Genomic DNA, 23,805 nt, shown 5'->3' on the forward strand with positions numbered 1-23,805 from the left:
CCGGGGGAGGCAGCGCTCCGCCCCAGAGGTGTGGCGGGGGTTCGTGCTAGGGGGATGTCCGCGAAGGGAGGACGGGCAGGGCTTTCCCCCGCCTTATTTATTTTATTTTGCTTTGTTTTGTTTTATTTACTTATTTATTTATTTGCTTGTTTATTTATTTATGTATTAAAAAATCCCACCAGTCCTGCTTTTGAGGTAGCGGGATTGGTGGCTCTGCCGTACTAATAAACGAGTGCTTTTAAATGTTAGTCAAATTTAACCTGCAGCGTGCGGCTGGTTAATTACCGCAAATGTGGAGGCACGGGTGTTCTGCATGGCTGTGAAGGAGCGCCCCTCTCTGGATCGCAGGCAGCGGGGACCATAAAAGCCCCTGGGCAGGTTTACACATATAACTCCAATAAACAGTGCTTTATTCTGTAAACTCCTCCAACTGATGACACGTTAAGGTGGCTTGAAGATCTGACTTCATGCCTTTAGACTGTGAGCTTATAAATGTGTGGTTCACGTATTTTAGTACTTACAGATGTCAGTTTCTGCTTTTACTGACAGAAGCTAAGGGAACATTTTGGATAGTAGTTGCTGCCCGTTGGAGTTAGGTGGTACCGCTTTGGGCTAACCCGTTATTTCAGGTGTAAAAGATAAGAATATCCCATCTTTCAAAGCTAGGAATGGAAAACAGTTTTTTCCTTCCTGAACTGAATATTCAACATAAGCTTCCACTTGTAATTAAGAAGGGGAAAAACAAACAAAATAAAAAAACACGGCAGCACAAAAACTTTGTGTAAATCTTGTTACATTTCTTGAGTTCAGTAAGTACACGTAGTGCATATGAAACAAATCCCTGATTTTATGATACCAAGCTGTGCAAGTCCCTTTACAGAGGCCTTTGGTGCTCTCCACAGGGAGAAGGCAGGGGCAAGATTCAGCTCCTGGGAGCTGAGGTGCAGCTGGGGGCCCCTGAAGGGCGGCGGTGGCTGGAACCGAACCGAGCCGAGCCCGCAGCGGTTACGGGCGCCCGGTAACGGCCCGGCCCCATAACGGCCGGCCCCACAGAAGCCGCCGCCTTGCGCAGTACCGGCACGGTGGCTGGCAACGGCAGACGGGGCCGGGGGGAGCTCGCCGCGACGGGGCGGTTGTGCTGCCGGGGGGTCGCTCTCTCGGTCCCCGCGCTGTGAGGTATAGTTGGAGCCAGGCTGGTGAGGTGCTGCCTACATCTCTCTGCTGAAGCAGCAGTGCTGGTTTAGGCACCTCAGCTTGTCGAGAGAGATAGACATCAGGATCCCTGCTCCTCTACGCTTGGGGGGGTGGCTTCTCCTTCCCTTCCTCCTCCCCGCACCTTCTCAGATGTGCTCCTCTGGAGCAATATGGGGCTTTCCTGGCATCCCACTAACGGGTATCCCTGCTCCCAGCCATTTGGGCTGGCTCCGTTAGCGTACTTGATTGCTGAAACTGGAAGGTTTAGAATTGCCCTTAGGCTGGTCCCCAAGGTGAGGCTGCCCCAAGGACTGTGGAAACCTTGGCAGCTATGGAGCAGCACTGAGACTTTGTTTCTTTCTTCCTCTCCCTAAGTCCTACTGTCAACTTGCTGCTGCTCTAAAGGGGTTGGGAGAGAAGTTGGGAGAATCACTTTTCAATGGACTGGTGCTACTGGTAAACAAGGTACCACCATTTTAATCTTATTATTTTATAAAGAACTAGTGCATTGGTCAACATTTTTCTACAGATTTGCTGGGATCATGTTTTTATGTTTGTTTATTTGTTTATTTATTTATTTATTTATTTTAATGGCAAAACCTGTTATGAACCAAGCATTTGGGTTGGATCTTAGCTCTAGGATTAAGAACATAAGAAAATCAGAACTACCATACTATGTCAGACTAATGATCTTTCTCCCTTGTGTTCCCTCTCTAATAGTGGTCAGTAGTTGCTGGCTAATTTGGGAAAAAATGCAAGGACCAAGACACTATACAGACCAGGGGATATCTCCTGGTAGCCCCTTCAGATTCTGTCAAACAGAAGCTTGGGGACTACAAGTTTGCCTAGATTTCAGAGGCAGAGCAGTGCCTCATCTCTGAATCTCAGAGTTCAGAGGAGAGGCATAAACATTTTCTGCATAAAAATAAGAAAATTCAAATAACATTCTTCAAGCTGCTATCAAAACCAGAGAATGAATGCTATCCCTTTGCCAAAACTTTTGAGAAAGAGGGAGAGAAATACTGCCAATGTTTGGAATGATGTAGAATAAAGGGTACTAAATCTTGGATTTGAGTTCCAAGGAAAAGTGGAAAGATTGAATTTGTTGGTTTATGCTATACTTCAACTGTACGTAAAAGATGGTGCTGGAAACTAGGCTCACTATTCATTTGTTTTGCATGAATAGGCCCTGTAGACAAGGTTTAGGGCATCTGGAGAGTAGGAAAAGAAAGTTTGAACATAAAAGAACATCTACTGTTATAACTGGGATAAGTAGTCAGCTGGAGTTCATGCTGTTTTCATCTGAAGATCATGCTCTTCTCATGCTGAGATCTGAAAATCTCAGCCTAGACACCAGACAACTTGTGCATAGATGTTTGGAGAGTGAGGGAGGATGCTGGTATACAATGTAGTCTTTGTTTCTAAAGAAAGCTGTGAGAACCCATCTCTCTAATCTTGAAGTTTAGGTTAAAGTATCAACATCATGGTACAATGATACATGTACAATGGTACAATGGCAAAAGGCAAAGAAATTAACATCCAACCTGAGTTTCAAAGACAAAAGTGCCACTGCTGACCTTATAGATGTCCAGCCCAGTCAGATTAATATAGAGGAAAATAAAGTTATTAATAAATTCAGACTTTACATCTTAAGGTTTTTTTCTGTTGTTTGTTTGTTTGTTTTGTGTTTTGTTGGTGGTGGTGGTTTGGTTTGATTTGTTGGGGTTTTTTTTGGTGCGTGTGTGTGACTTTTGTGACTTTTCCTAAGATGTTTTTTCCTAGTACTTTTACTTCAGGAAAGATAATATTTTCTGTAAGAGATGATTACCTGGCCAAAGTCCACAGAACGCTGGCTACTTTGCAAATCATGGGCAAAAATAAGGAGCTAGTAATGTAAAACCATCATTACTTTTCATGTCAGCCAAATTTCCTATTTCCTAAAGCTGGCAATGGTGTCTAAGAGCATTTAACACACAGTTATAACTGTGATTGGCTGTCTAAAGCCGTCTGTAATATGAAATACTAGGTAATTTGTGATATTTATTTTAATCTTCATGGTAATAGTACACTGAGTAGAATGGCAATTTCCATGTTTTTCTTTTTCTCTGTTACCCTGGGTGTTTACATGGGTTCTGCAAAAATTTATCCATTATGACTTCCCCATGTGGCTGAACAAGCTATTTTTAGAGGACTAAACTAGCCACAAGATGATGACTTCAGGTGGAGCTCTACTGATGGTTACAATTCCTTAAAACTAGTTGTTGAATCCATGTGTAGAGTTGAGGGCACTGAACAAAACAATTATCTGTGTATTTAAGAATGTTAAGATTGACTGAAAAGGACTGATGACAGCTGGCAAATGCAAGCAGATGAGCATGCTTCCTAATAGGAAAACAGGTAAAGATGATTTAGATACTTCTTTGTAGCCATGAATTACAGGCTTGGGATTCACAAACCAAACCTTTATTGGGCTTTTGATGTAGTGGAGTAGAAAAAGGAAGAAAATGGCAGGGCCACCTTTGTATAGCAGCCAACTGCTTAGCTGTCATCCATGAATATATTTTGTTTTGGGCCGTTTTAGAAATCCTCATCTAAGAATGATTAACCTGCTAGTATTTTAGGCATCTGGGGTTAGTCACAGAATTAAGAGAAAGTCTGACTCTTGCACTGTGATGAAGTTTTCTTGATGTGTTCAGTGTTCTAGTAACTTTTAATGTACTGTGCAAAACTTTTAAAATGTCGTTGTGCAAAGAGGTTGCCAGTCGGTATATTTTTTTAGGACATTGCTGGTAACATTAGAAAACTGTGCAGTCTTGGGTGTTATTACTGTCTTGATAAGTTTTCAATGACAAAAAATCTTTTTTTCTTTTTTCTTGTACTAATTTAAATCAAGATAAAGCTTATAGTTTTACTATGTCTCTATTTAATAAAAATGCTTCTGCTGAAAAAATACTACCCATACCCTCCATCTTAAATTATATCTGCAAACACTTAGATGTGTTAAGGATATTATGCATGGTGGGGCATATTTTATAAAAATACTGAGTAAATGCTTATGGGAGCAATGCTTTAAGACTTGATTTGGAAGTCTATACAAGCCTCTATGTAAGCTCATTTGCTGAGTATGTGTGCATATTTTACAACTTAACATATAAATAAAACATTTATATGTAAACCACTTCTAGTTCTCAGTAATCAGGTATTCAGTAAAAGTATTAATAGTTTGTTATTATGTTGCTACTTGCTCCTCAAGATGTAATTGTATGGTAAATTAATTTTAAAAATCTGTCTGTAATGATCTTCAGTATGACATTTGTGAACTATCAAAAAGCATATATATAAATCTTCTTAACAACTCAGAGAGGACTTGATGAAACTATTAAGTTTGTATACCTGGCAAGTCAGTTTTGAGATGCTCTCATTTTCCTTTCTTTTATTCCCAGCATTTCCATTCCTCACAGTCCTCTTGAAAAGTTAGTCTTGAAAAATGTGAATTGTTACAAACACTCGCTTTTTGGCATATTTCAGAATGGAAGGTGTACAAGAAGGTAATAATGAAAATTCAAACACTGGGGAAGATGCTGGGCCCCATCCTGAGGCAGCAAAGAGTACTGTGGAAGACACCCTGTCTGTGCCTGCTGCACCAGAAAATGCTGGAGCCAAACCTGCTCGACAAATGGCCTTTTCCTCTTCCCAAGAGACTTTTTCTGCTGCCAGCCACAGGTTGCCTAAATTTTGTCGGAGCTCTAGTGGAGTTCTGTCCTTGCAAGAAGCTTTAAAAGAAAAACAGGTTTAGTATTCAACATTAGGTCTTGAAATATGTTTCTGGTTCTTTTCATAGATAATTAAACTCAGTATAAGTAAATTTTTTCTTTGTTGTTGTTGTTTCTTTGTTTATATTCAGTTTTCTTATTCCAGGTGAAAAGTTAATCTGTTCTTAGTGTTTTGTTTTGAAGTTATATTGGAAGGAAGCAGGAGATATTAACTGAGTAATTTACACTGAAGCAAAGCTTAGTAGGAACTGCTTAGTTCCTGCAAATATTTATCATCTCTAGATACTTTATTTTGAAGTTGCTATATTTCTGTATTGATATAATAAAATGAAATATCGATTGTAGAAAAAAAACAAACAAACAAACAAAAAAAAACAACTGGGTAATATGGCACACAAATATCTTGAAATCTACTGTAGTATATTTCATGTTTGCTTCTCCTTGTCATATTCTGAGTTGACTTTGTTTTATAATAATTCTTAGTATTTTGCTCTTTTTAGCCTCTGAAAACTCACATATTTTTTAAAAGATGGAGTAGTTATATATTCTTATAATACAAGACAGTAGCATTCAGCATTCGTTGCAAGTTAAGTAGCAAATTAGTGTTGCGATCAATTTCTGTATTTTTTTGTTTGAAAGATATTTTTAATGTTCTAGGCTCGATACAAAGAAGCAAGGGAATATCGAAGAACAAAAATTGATGCTTCATATAAATACGTGTTTGAAGTTCTCAGTGTCAGGCTAGGTTTAGACATAACAACTGTGGAAGAAATGATTTTGGATTCTCCTTCGGTGAGTCTGTTCTGTACGTTTGTTGAATTTTGGTTATTAGTCAAAATATGTAGCAGATTGCCCCCTTTGATATGAAATGTTATTCATCATTTAGATTGTTTCTACCAGAAAATGTGATTAATAAGGCACATGACTCATCTAAAATGATACCCGACTAAATCATTCAGCTGAGTTTCCTGGAAGATTTTCAAATATTCCCTGTGTTTTTGATAGCAGCTTTTTCATCTTTCCTACCTCAAGGAAAACATAATTATTGCTGTTATTTTGACCCAAGAGATTCTTGTCATATCCACCAGTTCCAACAAGTTTCATCCATCTCAGCCTGACATTATTATATTCTAAAAATAATAGATTTTGTTTGTAAAGCAAGTCTTGACTGAAATGTCAAGACTGCAAAAATACATGTAACTTCATAGAATCTTTTTGGAAAATATAGAATTTTATTTAGTAATGAGAGGAAGGATGAATACATTTCATTAATGCTATTATATTTAGAAAGGACCCATTAAATAACTTCTGACTATGATTGCTTTAGTTTCTTTTAAATGTTTAAAAGAAGGAATAAAGTGAATTTATTGTGTGAAAAGGTTCCAAACTTGTGGGGCTTGTGAAAGCTCAACGTTTCAAAGTGCTTAAAAAATCAGGAGCAAACAGCTAAATTTCTCTTTTAGTAGAGCATCAAAATTCAATATAAATATATGTAAACTTACAGCCCTTGCCATCTCTGATTGCATGATTTTTTCGGCTGTTAGAGATTTGACTTAGCATTCAAAATTCAAACAGATACTGTCTCTTTTGATCAAATATATCACTTGTTAGAACTTCAGCTGTTCAGTTACAAGCTGAATGTAGTCCTGATCAAAATCATTGTTCATTGTTTCTTTATTGATATTTATACACCATAAAATGTTTTTAAAGTCCTTTTTTTTTTTTTTTTCCTAATGCTTACAGAATATAGAAGTACTTTAAGTTTTGTCAATCAACTAACATTTCCTTTCTTTGCATTTGCTAAATGGTACGTATTTTCCGATCATCCTGACTTCATATAAAATTGCTGTTCTACACTGATTAACTCAGACACATAAGAGTCTTTGGGTACTGTCTTTGATATATGTAAATTAAGTTTTATCCTTAAAACAGCAGCCTATATGGTGTATTCACACACCAAGTGTTTGTACTACATTCACTTGAACCAGAAGCTGTATTTGCAGAAGCAGTAGCCACAGAGATAGCTCACATCTTACCTCATTTATAAAATCATGCAAGCCCAGAAGTTACTGTTCACCTTTCTTTTGCTCTCAAGTTGGAGTACTTTTTGCTGTAGTGAATCTTTCTCTGATTTTCTCATTGACCTTTGAGCACTTTATCTATTTACTTTATATATAATATATATCTAACTATTTCAGGGGGGATTTTTCTTTTTTCTTTTTCTTTTTTTTTCTTTCAGTTCCAACCCTGTTATCAACTATTGCCTATTAACCTAAGTGAAAGCACAGTGTACATTTCTTGATCTGCCTTGCCTTTAGTTCTTTTATTTTTGCACAGTGTTGTCTTCTCAGAAGAGTGGGTTTAAATTATGTCCATTTGGGTGTTACTTATTTTCCTACCTCACTTCTCATTCAAATTTTATATATATATATATATATATATATGTATGTATATGTGTGTATATATATATATATATATATATTTTATGGGAAGGAGGTAACTACCAAGTAGAGCCCTTTAGTTGGACAGTTTGAATGCCAAGCCATATCTTAGCGATTTCATCATCCTTGCAGATAACTACAGAGGCTGTGAAAGAAGCTAGATTTTGACCAGATCAGTACCCACACTTACTCCATGCTCTGAGACCTTCTGATCTCCCCCAGGCCTTCTTTCAGTGCTTTTTAGAGCTCTGTTTCCTGTGAACCACATATTCACCAGGAGATTGCCTAGGACAGTTTGGAAATCCAGATTTTAGAAGCCTTGGTTATAATTTCAGGCATGTTTTTTGAAATGATTATTTGTATGCAAACAGTTTTCACTTCAAAGCTTTGCAATACAATTTGTACTTTCCAAAACACCTTGTATAACATGACAAAATCAAAACTGCTGTCCAGAGACTTGTAGGGTTTCAGAATAGTCACTTCATAGATAGGTACAGCAAGCTGATTATGGGTCACTATGGTTTCCCTCAGCTGAGATAATTGGCCGTCCAGAAGTCAGCAAAATCTTTGTTATCATGAAAAGGTTTTTGAGGAAATGTGACCAGTTAGTATCTCCAGGGTAAAATCCTAGTGTCTGATGTTATTTCAGTTTTACAAACAAATCTTTTACTTTTAAGGGAGTAGAGTTGCAACAGCAGGATATGTCAGGTCATGCAAGCCTGCTATATATGTTGCTAAGTGTCTTCATGACTAGTTACTTCCAGCTGATACTTGAGACTTGCAGATCTCTTAGAGTAACAGAATACCCTGTAGTTTCTCTGCATTACTTGTCAAGATCACAAATATTTGTTATACGATTATCGGGAACCTGTGTATGCAGTTTCAGTAATTGAAGGAAATAGTTGAATGGTCTATTATGTTGTTTTGCAACTTCTAATAACATGTTAAGTATAAATGCTAAATGCCATCAAAACCTTAAGCAGTGGCATGTTCAAATGATGCTGCACATCTTAAATCAACATAAAAATAATAATATTTTGAGTAACAAGTATTCACTTTTTGATTTAACAGTTGGATGCATTTGATTATTTTTTTGCCAAGGGAGGAAGTAAAGCATTGAAAATTTTCTATCAAGAAGGAGATGTACCAGGAATAGGTAACTTTTTAACAACATTAATACATTAAAGCAGATGTATACCATCTATATTGTATATCATCTATTGTTAAATGTGTTTAATATTACCAGAATAAAATCTGATTTTCAGTTGTTCATAATTTTGCAGTCTTTTGCTGCAAGGACTGAAAATGCATATTGTAAATGCTTGCTTTGTGAAATTGTCCAGAAAAAACAACAACAACAACAACAACAAAAAACCACCAATTTCAGCCTTTCCTGAATGGAGGGCTATAAAAAGAGAAGTTATTTTGAAATGCTAAATTGTTTGCAACTATTTCTTCCAGGAATTTTGCCTTCAATTCATTAGAAACTTCTTTCATAAAACCTGTTTGAATTTGCATTTATTATGTTTTAAAATGTTTGATTTTCAAATGCTCAGTAGAGAATTAAAATTTGATGTCTAAAATGCATAATGATTTTCTAAGCTCTGAACATGCTGTTCCCTTACCTACTTATAAGAAACAATCAAATTGCAGAGGATTATATTCACAGAGGAACTGAGAGTATCTCACCCCCTTATCACCCTTTTGTATAGATGTATTATGCCCACTCATCTACTGCTAACCTTTATCAAAAATATAGAAGACTGTTGCAGCCAATTATTCCTCACCTACTGGCAGAAATGTGTGGTAAACCTGAAGGTTGAAAATCTAATGATGAATCTTATGTTAATAAGCTGTCACATGATAGAATTCGTCCTTTTTTTTTTTTTTTTTTTTTTTTTTTTTTAGCATTGCATATTAGCTTATATTCAGATACTGAAATAATGCACAAGATGAAATATGAGCACTCAAAATGAGGAAAAAATAGAATTCAGATTGCAAGATTAATTTTAATTAATTTTCTTTGAGTATATCAATATAATATGTTTTTGAGCAGGACATTAAAGACTGCCTCACTTTCTTCTACCATTTGCCTGTTTTCCATACACTGCTTTTTCTACCATTTCTGCTTCCTGTGCCACTCCTCTCTAACTCCTTACTGCCTCCCTACTCATTTTTCCCTATTTTTTCACTTGGGTATGACATCTTTGATAGAGTGAATAAGAATCAGCCTATAAGGTATCTCAGCCACCAGCAAATTACCCCAGAAAGATGGACCTAAGTAAATTCCCTTTTCAGTGTAGTACAATAAACTTGAAGTGCTTTGTGAGGCATATATTGTAGGCTTGGTATAGATTTTTAATTGTGTGGATAACAACAACCATGGATTATTTACTTCTCTTACAAAAGAAGAAAATAAATAATTTATTTGTTGAATTTGATTTCACTATATTTCAAACAGTTTATAATACCTTACTTTAAGAAAAATAAATAAATAAATAAATAAATAAATATAGTGATACCTGTGAAATTCTTTTCAGAATGTGGTCGGACATTTCCAGCAGTTGTAAAAGGAAGTAAAATGATGCAGTTGTATGTGGACAACACACCAGACAAATTTGTCGGGCTATGCTTATTTTTTGTTCGCTTTAAGAATGACAGTCCTATAAATGCAAAAACTATACATGAGGTATTCTTTCACATATTTTAAAAACTAGGAACTTAAGAAGTAGCTATTCTTGTTTCTTTATTTGTGTTATTGTTCTTACATACATAAAGTTACTGATTACTGCAGTTTTTCATTGTTAGCCTGTATGACACTCTGTGCTCCCCTCTTTGGGGAGACAATGATGCATTCAGCAAGTACTCAGAATATCCTGTGAATTCAGTGTCTTGCAGAGCTCTTGTTAAATGAGAAATCAACATTTAGATTAGTTTCTCATTCTCCTCCTTAACATTTTAGAAGAAGTTAATGACACTAAGTTCATTGTAGGTGTGAACAAAATCTCTAAACTATAAGGACTCACATTTACCTAGAAGACTTTATATACAGCAAACTCCAGGAAATAAAAAGTTTATTTGTACCTTTCTCTTTTATGTATCTTTGAATGTATGAAATGCAAGTTTATCCTAGATAAATCATGTGGCATGAGGTTTTCTGCTTTACAACTATATAAGACAAATTATTAGATTTGTATGGGATTCTCATAAATTATCAAGACTTTTATCCTTAAATTAAAGTTTTCATACACAAAAACAGAGTAACTTTATAAAAAATTGTTGGTTTTATAATACTGTTTACAGTATAAGTTATTGCATCCCTAATGATCATTCTGTTACATTACAGGATATTTTCTTTTGTGTTTTGGATGCTACTGAAGGACTTTTACGTGGTGTTAGGAATATGATAGAAAAGATTTTTCTCCCAGCTATCCTTGCAACAAATAATTGGGGTGTTTTAAGTCAGACCAAACAGGATACAAAAGACAAACAAAATTTTGTGGAAACAATTAACAGATACCTTTCATTTCTGGAAGGTAAGCTTTGCATTTAGGAAATGATCACATTAGAGAAATTCTATATAAGAATTTCCCTTTAAATGCAGTAGGACATAGGTAAGCAACTTACCCCATTCTTTTTCAAGGAAAAAAATAAAATGATCGATTAATTGCATACTAAATACATGGATAGATTATTTGCTTGAGAAAATTATCTAGTTATATGTTACTTCTAACGAAGGACATACTGGATTTAAAAGAATTTTCTGTTTTATACAACCGCAGTGAAATGGCTGCTACATTAAAACTTTGGAAGTACATTTCTGTGATCAGTAAACTTAAATTGTTTACACTGGTAGAAACAAATTTTCAAGTTTTAATTGGTTCGGTATTGTAATCACTTTTTAATTTTGTATTAATGATTTTTTTATTTTTTTTTTCAGGGGCTATAATAAGCATTGAAGGAACTGTTCAGTTGAAACAAGTAGATCATATTAATTTTTCTAAACTCCAGTCCTTTGAGGAAGTAACAGCAGCAGCAGATAATCCTGATATGGTTCACCAGCTAGAGGAAGTACTTATGATCTGGTATAGACAAATTGAAAGAGTAAGTTGTTTTAACACATCAGTCCAACACGAATGTGGATAGATACTTAAAAATGATATATGAAACTTGTCTGAAATTATTTTAAGGCTAAAACTGTGTCTTAGACATACCGTCATACTTACATGTAGACATGCTGATTGCTTCACTTCTATAGACAAATGAAGTTGAGAAGGCAGTCCTTCTCCATGGGTACTGGCAGTCTAGTAAGAATACAAGTTTCAGAACTGTTACTACACAAATAAGGAGGATATAATAAAGAGAATTATTATGTAATATTAATAAAGAGGAAAAGACAGAAGGATGCAAAAGGAATAATGCTGATGCAGACTGCATACATGTATACCACACATATAAACATATATACATCTATACACACATATATACAGTGTGTGTAATATGTGATGACATATTAAGTTTCTGCTCCATTTGTGGCATGAGATATTGCTCTTGGAAGAGGCCCAGCATGGCATTTTTCGTCTGGTGTTTCTGTGCAAATCTTAAATGGTGATGTCTCAGTTATCCAAGAAATTATTGTCTGAGATTTCCAGGATAAAGCACAGAACCCTTTGTTGTAATACTGAATCCGTATAAACTGGGCATGTAAGTAAAAGTATCAATGAAATGTAAACAGAGCTGTATGCATATTTATCTGTACAAAGATGAGTACATTTATGACTTTTACATCTGATATGCAACGCATTTATTAAATAGTTTTTCACTTTTTTATATATATATATTTTTTTTTCTTCCCACCAAAACTGGATGCATTTCAAATTCTGATTACAGAAAAACAAAAATAAATAGAGGCGTATGCTGAGATCCACCCAATTTTTGACAGCAGCTGAACATAATGCAGTTGTTGCTTTGACTTCAGTATAAGAATAGCATTAACTGCAATTCTGAATTAGGATTCTTTTACAAATCAGAACCATTTTCATGTGACACTAACGTGCTTGTTCCTGTTTAGTTAGTATCCTCAGAACATTCCTTCTCTTCTTTTTTTATGATTTGTCTATTCTTGACAATAGATTTTTATTTTATTTTATTTTATTTTATTTTATTTTATTTTATTTTATTTTATTTTATTTTATTTTATTTTATTTTATTTTATTTTATTTTATTTTATTTTATTTTATTTTATTTTCAAATTGATTGCAGGTTCTGATTGAGAGTCAACAGATGAGGAAAGAAGCTGATGATTCAGGTCCACTGACTGAACTAGAGCACTGGAAATGCATGTCCGCTAAATTTAATTTCCTTATTGAGCAGATCAAAGGACGCAACTGCAAAGCTGTCATTAATATTCTGAATGTTGCACATTCTAGATTACTGAAGGTAATTCTTTTTTTTTTTGTTTTTTCCTTTTTTATATTGGTTTTGACTATAGTGGACAAAGCTTGCAATATTATTTTTTTTTATCACATTTAAGAGAGATTTCCTGAGGAGAATTAAGAGAAAAGTGCTAGTGTGTTTAATATATTGAGAGAACGAAGAAGATACTAGAGATCTAGGAAAAAAAAAATAATAATGAAAAAATAACTTTTTTTTTTTTTTTTTTTTTTTTTTTGTCAGGGCCTTTAAAATTCGATTTACCAAAGTTTGCTTCTGGAACATCAGTGCAAGCTAAAATAAATAGTTCACTATATATAAAGTTTTTCACAGTCATGTTTTTCCTCTAGATGTGGCAAGAGCTAGATGCCAGAATAACAGATGCAGCAAACGAATCAAAAGATAATGTGAAATATTTATACACACTTGAGAAAGTTTGTCAACCACTTTATAACTATGACCTTGTAAGTATGCCTTTCATTATTATTTAAGCATAGTTTAGATATTTACATAGAATGTCCATAAGACAAACTTCACAGCAAAAGAATACTTCTGTGTATTTGCTTAAAAGTACTGATTTTTCTAAACATCTGTCAAACTAAGTGTTAAATTAAAACATTTTATTACGTATTACATTGCAATATATTTAAAAATATGTATTTAAAAAAAATGTATGTGATTGCCTAGTTGGTCCTGCTGCCAATATTATTTTTAAATGAGCTGAAATATACATATTTTATAGTGCAATAATCTCAAAATACGTATTTAATTGAAAATTCCATATGTCAATGAATAATCACACAGCTGTAATCAAAATAACAAAATTTCAATTATATAAAAAATAATGAAACCTAATGAGGTCCCAAATGTTTCTCTCAGGGTAATACAATATTTTGGTGTTGAAAATTATATTAACTGTTTTTATTTGTAGAAGTAACAGCTAGTGAGAACTTAAATGAAAGATTGCCCATGTAGACTATTCAGCCCTAATTCAAAGCAAAATTTTAGGTTTAATTTTTAGTACTTATTGTTATAACAAGGATTTGTTTCTAAAGGTTTTTGCAGAATAGGGTGGAAGGAGGAAATACCCTAGGAAAAACTGCTTGTTCCACCTTGTTTTCCAGTACTCTGTGTTTTGATCCTACCTGCCTCCTGTCTGCTGTCAGGGAGAGCTGCATTTTTTTTTCCAATTTATTGCAGTTTAGGATCCTACTTCAAAGTTTTAACTGAGGGGAAGCAAAAAGACCGTGATAATCTATGATACAGAGATGATACTGGATGGAATAGAAGAAATGAGGACTCTAATACTAAGCAGTTTACCTTCAGTCCTTCAGCCTATCACTAGAGGGCGCCAGGAACCAGGGAATAAAAATCATAGTCAAGTGTGTACCAGACGAGCTATTTCATAGGAACTGATAGAATACTTTTTTTATTTTAAATAAATCTATTTGTCGGTAGAAACCCATTAAAGAGTTTGATTGTTAGTTTACTATTAGGGGAAAATGAACTTAGTTCTTTGTTTAATCTGGAACACTTTGGATAAATCTGAATTAATTTCATCTCTTGGAGCGTTGTTCCAGAGACCAAGATAATTTACGCAGGGTTTTCTGTTGTATCCAACATAAAAAATAACGACATCCAAGCTGAATATGCTCTCTTTTAAAAATAATTGCATTGTGGATTGAATTGAATTTAATATCTGGTACTTAAAATACATTAAATATTAAAAGACTAGGCATAGAATATATACAAATTTGATATTCAGCATGTGCATAAAATATGGTATTTGGTGTATGCAATGTCACATATCTATAGCTGAAGGAGACTACAACTAGCTGAAAATTTGGAATGAGTGTTTAATTCAGGGCTTTGAATAAGAGAAATCTCTATACAGTCCAGTATCCAGGGTTTTCTTTTTCATCGAGATGAAAAAGAGACTTTTCTCCCATGTGCAGATGCCTGCTCCATCTGTCCCCAGTATTAGTGTATTTTGAGTTTGCAGGCCAAAGTTAATTCCTGGATCTTGGCTTCTCTGTTAAGTAGTGACAGTCAAACTTACTTGCTCTTGATGATCTGAATTGCAGCTCTGCTAAGTTCCTAAAGAGGTTTTCAGCTATTTTAGAGCTAAATGGCTGAGCCAGACAAAACTAAAATTTTAATTTAATCCTCTAGTACAGTGTTTGTGATATCATTGTGATGTGCCACTGGTGCTACTTCTTCAAGCCTTACAGAAATTGCAAGCAAGAGTTCAGCCTTTAGGGTATTTTGTGTAGGTGTGCAATGAAGGCTTCCTCCAACACTGGAACCATCAGTCATCCTTTGGCCAAAGTGAGTTATGCTTTGGTTCCTTTGGAGAGACTTTGGAGAAGGTTGTATTTCAGAGATCCTGGCTAAACACTCATCTGCTGTCTTACCTCTTGTGGTCTACAGAACTGAACTTTCCTAGGCCTGTGGCATTATGTTACCATTGTATTAGCTTCTCTCCTATTTGTTTAGACCAGTTGTTTGGTGACGAGTAAATCACTGTCAACATTATTCAGGTAAAATGCTGGAAAGTCATGCCACTTACCTCTCTTCTAGCAACCTTCTGTTCAGTAGCTTTGGTTTCATTGCTGAATTCCTTGGTGTGGCTTTACTCCTGATCACAGGATCTTTTGGTTGGGGACATTGTTCTGCTCTTAACAATCCCTGCAGCACTAGAAGAGATGGAAATTCTGCACAAACTACCATTGGTCCTGAGGGCTGGCACCTGAAGTACACTGCTTCTGTAGCTTTGCATCCCTTCCTTGAACCTGACTTTGTCAGCAGCAGCACCAAGGTGCTGGGAGATGCAGTCACTCATTGAAGTTTGCCCTGTTAAGCAGCACAATGAGATGAATCTTCTTCCTTACGCTTTATCAGAGCATGGTATCTCCACCAGAATGAGTTTGCAGTGGCACAGATAACCAGTGGGCAACATTTTTCACTAGTATAGGGGTACTTAAAATGTCAGTTCTGGGCCTGTCTTTTTCTTTTCCAAAGTAGAACACAATCCCAGAGCTTTCTGGTTTTATAGTTAAAAAGTGCTGATTCTTGTGCTGATTCTTGACATTGAACCAAACAATCCTATTGTCTTTTATTGTCTTTTTAGTCTGTGCAGGGTTGATCATCTGTGCCAGTCCTCTTCCTCATCCACTTTTTTGGTGGATGTGCCTTCTTTTACTTTGTGAGGAAGGGAAGGCCTACCCTCAGTATTTTCCAAATTCATATGAGATCTACTTGCCTAATTTAGAATAGACCACTTAGAGTGGTGAGTTTTTTCCCTTTTTCTTTTTTTGCCTGTCACTCAAGACCAAAGGAATTGAGGAACTTCTGCTATCTGCATACCTCTTAAAATATTTGTATATTTAAGTACAAGGGCTCTTAAGTAACTATTCTCAATATTTGAATAATATATTGGTTTCCCGGTTTTAGCTGGGATAGAGTTAATTTTTCTTCGTAGTAGCTGGTATAGTGCTGTGTTTTAGACTTATGAGGAAAATAATGTTGATAACACACCAATGCTTTTAACTGTTAAGCAGAGTAGTGCTTATATGCTAAGTCAAGGACTTTTCAGCTTCTCACACTGCTCTGCCAACAAGGAGGCTGGGGAGCACAAGAAGCTGGGAGGGGATACAGCCAGGACAACTGACACAAACTGACTAACAGGGTATTTCATACCATGAGTATGAAATTGTTGAGTACCAACAGTTGGTTGGGGGAGTTGGCTGGATGGATTACTATTGCCTGGGGACTGGTTAAGCATTGGTCAGCTGGTGGTGAGCAATTCCACTGTGTATCACTTTTGTGTATTTTTTCCCCTTTCCTTTCTTATTAAACTGTCTTTATCTCAACCCATAGCTTTTAACATCCAGTTTTCCCCCATTCCCACTGTAATGGGAGTAAGTGAAAAGCTGTGTCGTGCTTAGCTGCCTGCCAGGTTAAGCCACAACAATTGGAGATTATTTTTAAACCACACTTTTTGGTCATTTTTCTCAGTGTCACTATACCATGAAACTTTGTATCTGCATGAACGAACTACAACTAATTTGCTTCTAGTCTTGACTCATGACTGAAGAATGTTATGGACATAAAGAAATATTTTTAGACACTCCTTAAGCAGATACTATTCCTCCAGTGGTACCGTATGCTTTGGATGCTTTCCATTTTTTTAGTGAAATAACTTTTTTTGAACTAAGCCTTCTTTAGTAGTGATTATTTGACAAATGTGAAGGTCTTGTACAGTAACCTCTCTTACAAGACAGTGTCTCATGTGTTATGTAATAAATGTAAGAACATCTTGGGAGTATTTGATATTTGCTTGGTAATTACAATTTCTATACAATTTCTGCATATTAGAACCATAGAACGGTTTGGGTTGGAAGGGACTTTAAAGGGAATTCTGGTTTCAACCCCCCCGCCATGGCCAGGGACACCTCCCACCATACCAGGTTGCCCAAAGTCCCATCCAGCCTGGCCTTAAACACTTCCACGGATGGGGCACCCACAGCTTCTCTGGGCAACCTGTGCCAGTGCCTCACCATCCTCTGATGGAGAAATTACTTCCTAATGAATAATTTAAACCTACCCTCTTTAAGTTTGAAGTCATTACCCCTTGTCTTGTTATTACACGCCTTGGCATAGAGTCCCTCCCCAGCTTTCCTATAGCCCCCTTTAGGTACTGGAGGGCTGCTAGGAAGTCTCCCCGGTGCCTTCTCTTCTCCAGGCTGAACAACCCTAACAAATGCGATTTAGATATTGTCAATGTAATAAATACAGTTGCTAAGAATAGAAAGTAAAGTTTTTCTCAAAACTCTACTTTAAGGAATCTATGACACGTGGAATACCGAACTTGATAAATGCTATACGGATGATTCACAGTGTTTCAAGATATTACAATACTTCTGAGAGAATGACATCATTGTTTATAAAGGTAAATATATTAAGTTTAATATTCATTATTAAAAAACATATGATTTTTCTCTGAAAAAAGCATATTTTTTAAATTAGTAGGACACTTGCTAAAAACTGGTAACATAGTGCCTGTCTGTAAGAGAAAGGAAGAGAAGTATGTTGATCAAGAAAGGACTGAACTTGGAGTAGAGACTTGTCTGTTGGAAGGAACTTTATTATTCAGCAAAATTAAATTTTCTTATCTTATTGACAAATGATCTGTCATGATCTGTTGTTCTCTAAATCACCGCATTCCCCAGAATTCTCTTATTATCAGCCTTGGAGACTTGATTAAGCAGATGGCCCTCAGTCTGACTGTGTTATTCCTCAAAAAGATAAGAAAGACAAGTTTCCTGTTTTTAGAAGCAAGTCATACTTGAAAAGTTAACTGAATCTCAGGTCATAAACTCTTACACATTAAACAGAAAATTAAGACCAGCTAGATAATTACACTGTCTAGCTGGCAAAATCCAGGTATTCACTGTAGGAAAAGATGGTTTGTGTAATGGTTTTAGAACAAAGAAGTTCTTCATAACTAAAATACACTGTATGTATCTGCAATCTGGAAATGCAACGAATCAGTCTTCTAGAAACCTGCAGAAAGTAAAGTTTATCCGAAGGTGTTATCCTTGGCTCTCATTTTTGCAAAAGGAAATGGATGTTTAATTCTACTTTCTCCCTTTTTGAAAATATGTTTATTCTCCTAATAACTTTTTTTTTTTTTCCCCTCTATACATTAGGCTACCAGCTTCTGGCACTCTCTCATTCATGTTAGGTTTCTGTTAGTAGTTCATTTCTAATTCTGAAGAACAATTTTCACTCTAACTGAAGTTCAGAATCCTCTTAAATGTGGAGTTGTCTTAAACATGGAGTTTCCTAGTTTCTTTCATTCTTAATTTCAGTTTGGATGAAAAGCAGAATTCCCACAAATATGGTGTTTTCATACCTCTTTTGCACTTTGTGCTATGATATCGTACAGTGTTAATGGTCATTGCCCAGTTGACAAACTTCACTTTAGTCTTCTTATCTTTTCCTGTGGTTTTCAAAAAGGACCTAATGAGTGATTTTTTTATTTTATTTTCTCTCAAAAGGACAGGATTTAGAAGCAAAGAAACAAACACACACTAGATCTAATTTGATCATTTGATCATTCTCCTTTGGGCAAATGAAAATGAGAAGTTAGTGCTTTATTTACGATGCTGTATCACTGATTAAAATGCATAAAAGGGTTAAAGCTACAGATCCCACATTTTCACTTTGGGTCATGCAATATAAAACTGTTACGCTTTTTGAATCCATTTGAATTGTTTTTTCTGTGTTTTGTTTGTTTGTTTGTTTTGTTTTGTTTTGTTTTTTACATTTTTGTATGTTGGCACGTGATAATATACTTAATAGTCTAAAAAATTGAGCATTTCACTGTAGAGGATAGTTTACAGACAAGCTGGTTACATGAAACTGTAAACTGTTCTACGATGTAGCAAGAAATAATTGCATTTCAAGCTAAGCATTTTTCACCAAAGCTCAAGTGGCTTAACTGTCAGCCTTAGTGAGTACTTCCATTTAAAGATCATCAGAGGGGATACTGGAGGTCCTACCTACAGCCTCACCAGTAATTGTGTTACAGTGTGAGGCTGCTTGCAGTGGTTCAGTTTGCAGTCTTTATTTTTAAGGATTCTTAAGACGTGCTTACAGTACTCAAACATGAACTAATTTGAATTGTTCACAATATTTAACAGACAGAAAAGATTGTTTACCTGCAGCTGTTCTTCGAGATGGTTTTTTTTTTTTTTTTTTTTTTTTGTCTCTGCATTCATTCCTGTTCTCCTCTCTCTTTGTGTCACTATAAAACTTTGGATTTCAGTGGTTGAAAAGTAGAAGTGTATTCTCCCCTTTTCTTATTCATAGGAGACTAAGGCAAAGACATGCTGCTAATATAGAAAATTCTTTAAATGGCAGCATTTAAATAAGTATGCATTACAAAGTGTGAAGATGACAATGTAAGTGAAGAATAGTTAGGGTTATTTAACTTCTCCCTGTTCTTGTGTGATTGGTGATATTCTGTTTTTACGTATTGCTGTGCTTATAAATTACATGCAGTCATAAATACTTCTTGGGACTTGAGTACACTTCTGGGAAAATTTTAAGACTTCTATGGATTTTTTTCCCATGTATTACTTACATTATTTAGCCACTATTATTCCCATATATAAAATTTATTCAAACTCTGATAGTAATAATATATGCATGTGGAAATTTTGTCAGATTTTGTGAAACAGGTGAATTTCCATGTAAGCTTGAGACCTGTTTGTTTTCATTTGTTTGCTCTAGGTTACAAATCAAATGGTCACGACATGCAGAGCATATATTACAGATGGTGGCTTTTCTTGTGTATGGGAACAGGAGATACCAATAGTCATCGGAAAAATTAAGGTTTGTGTTTTAGTATTTTTGTTATTTACCTGTTAAACCTTTTGATTACGTATTGATATGCACAAAGAAGCACATACTTTCTTGAACTTACTTGTGCATTTCAATATGTATCAAGTATTTCACACCTCTTTCCTAATTTATTTCATGCTTCTGTAAGAATTTTTTCATTTCTTATCCCACTGACATTTGATGAAATTAGAATGGCTTCCTTTTCATCAATGTCGTCTGTCACTGATCTTGGAACTAGCATCTTCACCATATTTGCAAACAAGGAATTTCATTATCCTGCATAACCCACTGTCAGCGCTAAGAGTCCTCCTCTTTACCAGGTGATGGTGGTACATGAAGAACAAATTAAAGACATGAAATGTGCCATGACAAAATACCTCTAGCTGTGGGGTTACTGGTTGCCAATATTGACTCCGTTTGTACCTTCTCCTTTAGAAGACCTCAGCTACTGACTTCCTACCTTACACACAAAGACATATGTATGGGGTTTACATGGCAAGGTTTTGGTAGTGGTGGAGAGATGAAGGGGGGGCCTCTGTGAGAAGAGACCAGAAGCTGTCCTGTATTGGATAGAATGAGTTCCAGCTGGATCAGAAAGGGACCTACTACTGGCCAAAGTTGAGACAATGAGTGGTCCTGGTTGCACCTCTGTGATAATCTTTAAGAAAGGATTGAAATGGCAGCTGTGTGAGGCAGAGGAAGAAGAAAATGTGAGTGAAAAAACTACAGACACCAAGGTCAGTGAAGAAGGAAGGAGAGGAGGTGTTCCAGGTGCCAGAGCAGTGATTTCCCTGCAGTCTATGGAGAAGACTATGGTGGTGCAGATTGTCCCCTGCAGTCCATGGAGGATCAAAGTGGGGCAGACACAGTGCAGACTATCCACACTGCAGCCCATGGAGGAGAACATGTGGGAGCAGGCTCCTGGTAGGAACTGCTGACCACGGGGGAAGTGTGCTGGCACAGTCTGTTCTGGAAGGACTGCACCCTCTGGAATTCACCCGTGCTGGAGCAGTTCCTGAACTGCAGCCAGCGGGAGGCCCACCTCTGTGCAGTTTGTGAAAGACTGTGTTGGTGTGGGAAGGACCCCACGTTGGGGCGGGGGAAGAGCATGAAGAGGAAGAAGTGGCAGAGACAAAGTATTGTGACTGTCTTTCACTGGGTTGTGCAGTTGTATGTCAATATGCTGCAAGTGTTTGCTACGAATATTAAAAGAAAAGATTTCTACATAAGCCATTACTGCCTGTTGACTGAAGCTAGATTCTGTGATAATTACCCACTAACAGGGGGTTTGGATTCTCTAATCTCTTACCCGTGAGCATACCATAATGAATATGGTATTTATTTCTTCACTTTTTAGGAGTGCATGTTCCTATTGAAAGAGTATCAGAAATGCTTTCATGAAACAAAGCAAGAGATTTTGGAAACTCTAGGAGAAAAGTCATTTGAAGTATCAGAAATGTACATTTTTGGAAAGTCTGAAGCTTTTTGTAGGAGATTAGAAAAAGTGAGTATACTGTATGCTGTTAATATCAGTGGAGAAATAGGGTTCCTCCAGAGAACGTTTCACAAGGTGGACTCAACTATATGTGCTCTTAATTAACCTGTGAAGGAGCCTTTTATTGAGAGCAACTATGCACTTCCATAGAGTAAGTCATGGCAATATTTTAGGCAATTACCTTGCAATGTCCTATTGAATTTGCGAGTTTATCTCTGTTAATTAGCTGAATTCTCTCCATACTAATCTAGATGTACATTATGATTGTCAGAAGTTTAAAGTTATTTGAAAAAATATCACACCTTATCTTATTTGAAGCATGACTTAAGTCATTAAAATCTCCTGTTACTGCTGAACACAGTTATGCAGATGATTCCGCTGCTTGCTGTGGTCTTAACATTTAGCTAGCTAACTTAGCTGAAAGGATTTTAAACTAGCATTCATAGAGTTTGCATGGAAAAGATTACAGGTGCTCCTAGGTGCAGAATAAAGTCAGACAAGGGATAAAAGATAATTGGGCAGTCATCACATGGTAGGAATTCTGTGATTGTTTGATGTTTTCCTTATGTGATGTATACATGCTAATCAATATGATTGTGGGTGTATTTTTTTTTTTTTTTTTAATTCAGTGAAATATTATGTCACTAGTATGTGTATGTCATGTTTGAACTATTTTTCCATATTACTCTATTCAACATAACAGTCAAATACAAAGAAGAAACCCTTCCCCATCAAGAAAAATGAAGATGGTTTTACATTGTATTTTGTTATGTTGAGAACTGATGTTGAAAACTGAGCTAGCTTGCTTTGTGTAAGGTATTTGACTTAAAAGTTGGAAGCAACACTTTTCTGAATACAGTAGTTAAATTGAGGGGACTGGCTGTTGTTTAGATTATTTTCCTCTGGTTTTAGTTAATACAGGAAGTAACAAATTATTTCTTATGAGCATGAACATAACTTCTATATTTTAGATTACAGAGATGATAACTGTAGTCCAAACTTTTGGTGCACTGAGTATGTCTACTATTGAAGGGATAGATATTATGGCAATAAAATTCAAAAATATCTACCAAAGTGTTCAAAAGAAACAATATGAATACAGTAGTTAAATTGAGGGGACTGGCTGTTGTTTAGATTATTTTCCTCTGGTTTTAGTTAATACAGGAAGTAACAAATTATTTCTTATGAGCATGAACATAACTTCTATATTTTAGATTACAGAGATGATAACTGTAGTCCAAACTTTTGGTGCACTGAGTATGTCTACTATTGAAGGGATAGATATTATGGCAATAAAATTCAAAAATATCTACCAAAGTGTTCAAAAGAAACAATATGACATCCTTGATCCACGAAAAACAGAATTTGATGTGGATTTTGTGGACTTCATGGCAAAAGTTGAAGCTTTACAGGTAAGTAATATTGCTGTCTGTAACTCACTTGAGGAATGATCTCATCATTACTTACTCTGTATCTTCCTGAATGTCAGTGAAATTTTGGACTGTGAAGAGAGCACATTGTTATTTTTATGCTTTTAAAAGTTATTATAATGATATTTTACTTAACTCTTACATTGGTTGGTCATGAACATATTTAAAGAAAAGATCTTTACCTTCTGGAATATATATTTCTCCAATAATATTTAAATAATTCCCCATTTTCCTATCATTATACATACATAGTTCCCAAATTTACAAATCTGCCTTAATTTAGTGGGCATTCATGTCTAGCCATGGCCGTGTCTGGAAAGAGAAGCATTAAGTCCCACTGTACTCCAGAGACCAAGTGGAAAAGTATTGGAACTCTTAATTCAAAAAGCATCTCAAGAGGATATATGTCTTCACAGCAAGTGGAACAGAAATAAATAGTCTGTAGTTGTCTGGAGGGAGGCACTCTCCACTCCTTCTTCCAAACAAAGCTGTAAGATATATCGTACAGTCCTCACTGAGATTTTGTCATTTTGCAGCCAAAATGACAAAAATTCTGAGATCTAAGAGAATGATCTAGATGGAGGTAATTTATTAGGCTGAAGACACATGGTTAGATTTTTCATGAGCAA

General features: G+C 35.7%; 1 protein-coding gene across 1 annotated transcript in view; it reads left to right on the top strand.

Moving 5' to 3' along the window:
• Window positions 1–4,930: 4,930 nt before the first annotated feature.
• The window catches only part of DNAH8 (dynein axonemal heavy chain 8), a gene marked incomplete at its 3' end in the record, with an annotated part of 131,064 nt that continues 112,189 nt past the window's right edge, over window positions 4,931–23,805 (top strand). Inside the window, exons 1-12 of the mRNA XM_084283418.1 lie at window positions 4,931–4,984; window positions 5,625–5,759; window positions 8,480–8,564; window positions 9,949–10,097; window positions 10,755–10,944; window positions 11,349–11,512; window positions 12,671–12,847; window positions 13,192–13,305; window positions 17,685–17,792; window positions 20,141–20,242; window positions 21,609–21,755; window positions 22,961–23,158. Coding sequence (XP_084139544.1) covers window positions 5,739–5,759; window positions 8,480–8,564; window positions 9,949–10,097; window positions 10,755–10,944; window positions 11,349–11,512; window positions 12,671–12,847; window positions 13,192–13,305; window positions 17,685–17,792; window positions 20,141–20,242; window positions 21,609–21,755; window positions 22,961–23,158 — 1,455 coding nt within the window. The 5' untranslated portion in view covers window positions 4,931–4,984; window positions 5,625–5,738. The remainder of the gene's footprint in view (window positions 4,985–5,624; window positions 5,760–8,479; window positions 8,565–9,948; window positions 10,098–10,754; window positions 10,945–11,348; window positions 11,513–12,670; window positions 12,848–13,191; window positions 13,306–17,684; window positions 17,793–20,140; window positions 20,243–21,608; window positions 21,756–22,960; window positions 23,159–23,805) is intronic.

The sequence above is a fragment of the Netta rufina genome, assembly GCF_964035555.1.
Source record: "Netta rufina genome assembly, chromosome: 3".
Taxonomy (NCBI): Eukaryota; Metazoa; Chordata; class Aves; order Anseriformes; family Anatidae; genus Netta; species Netta rufina.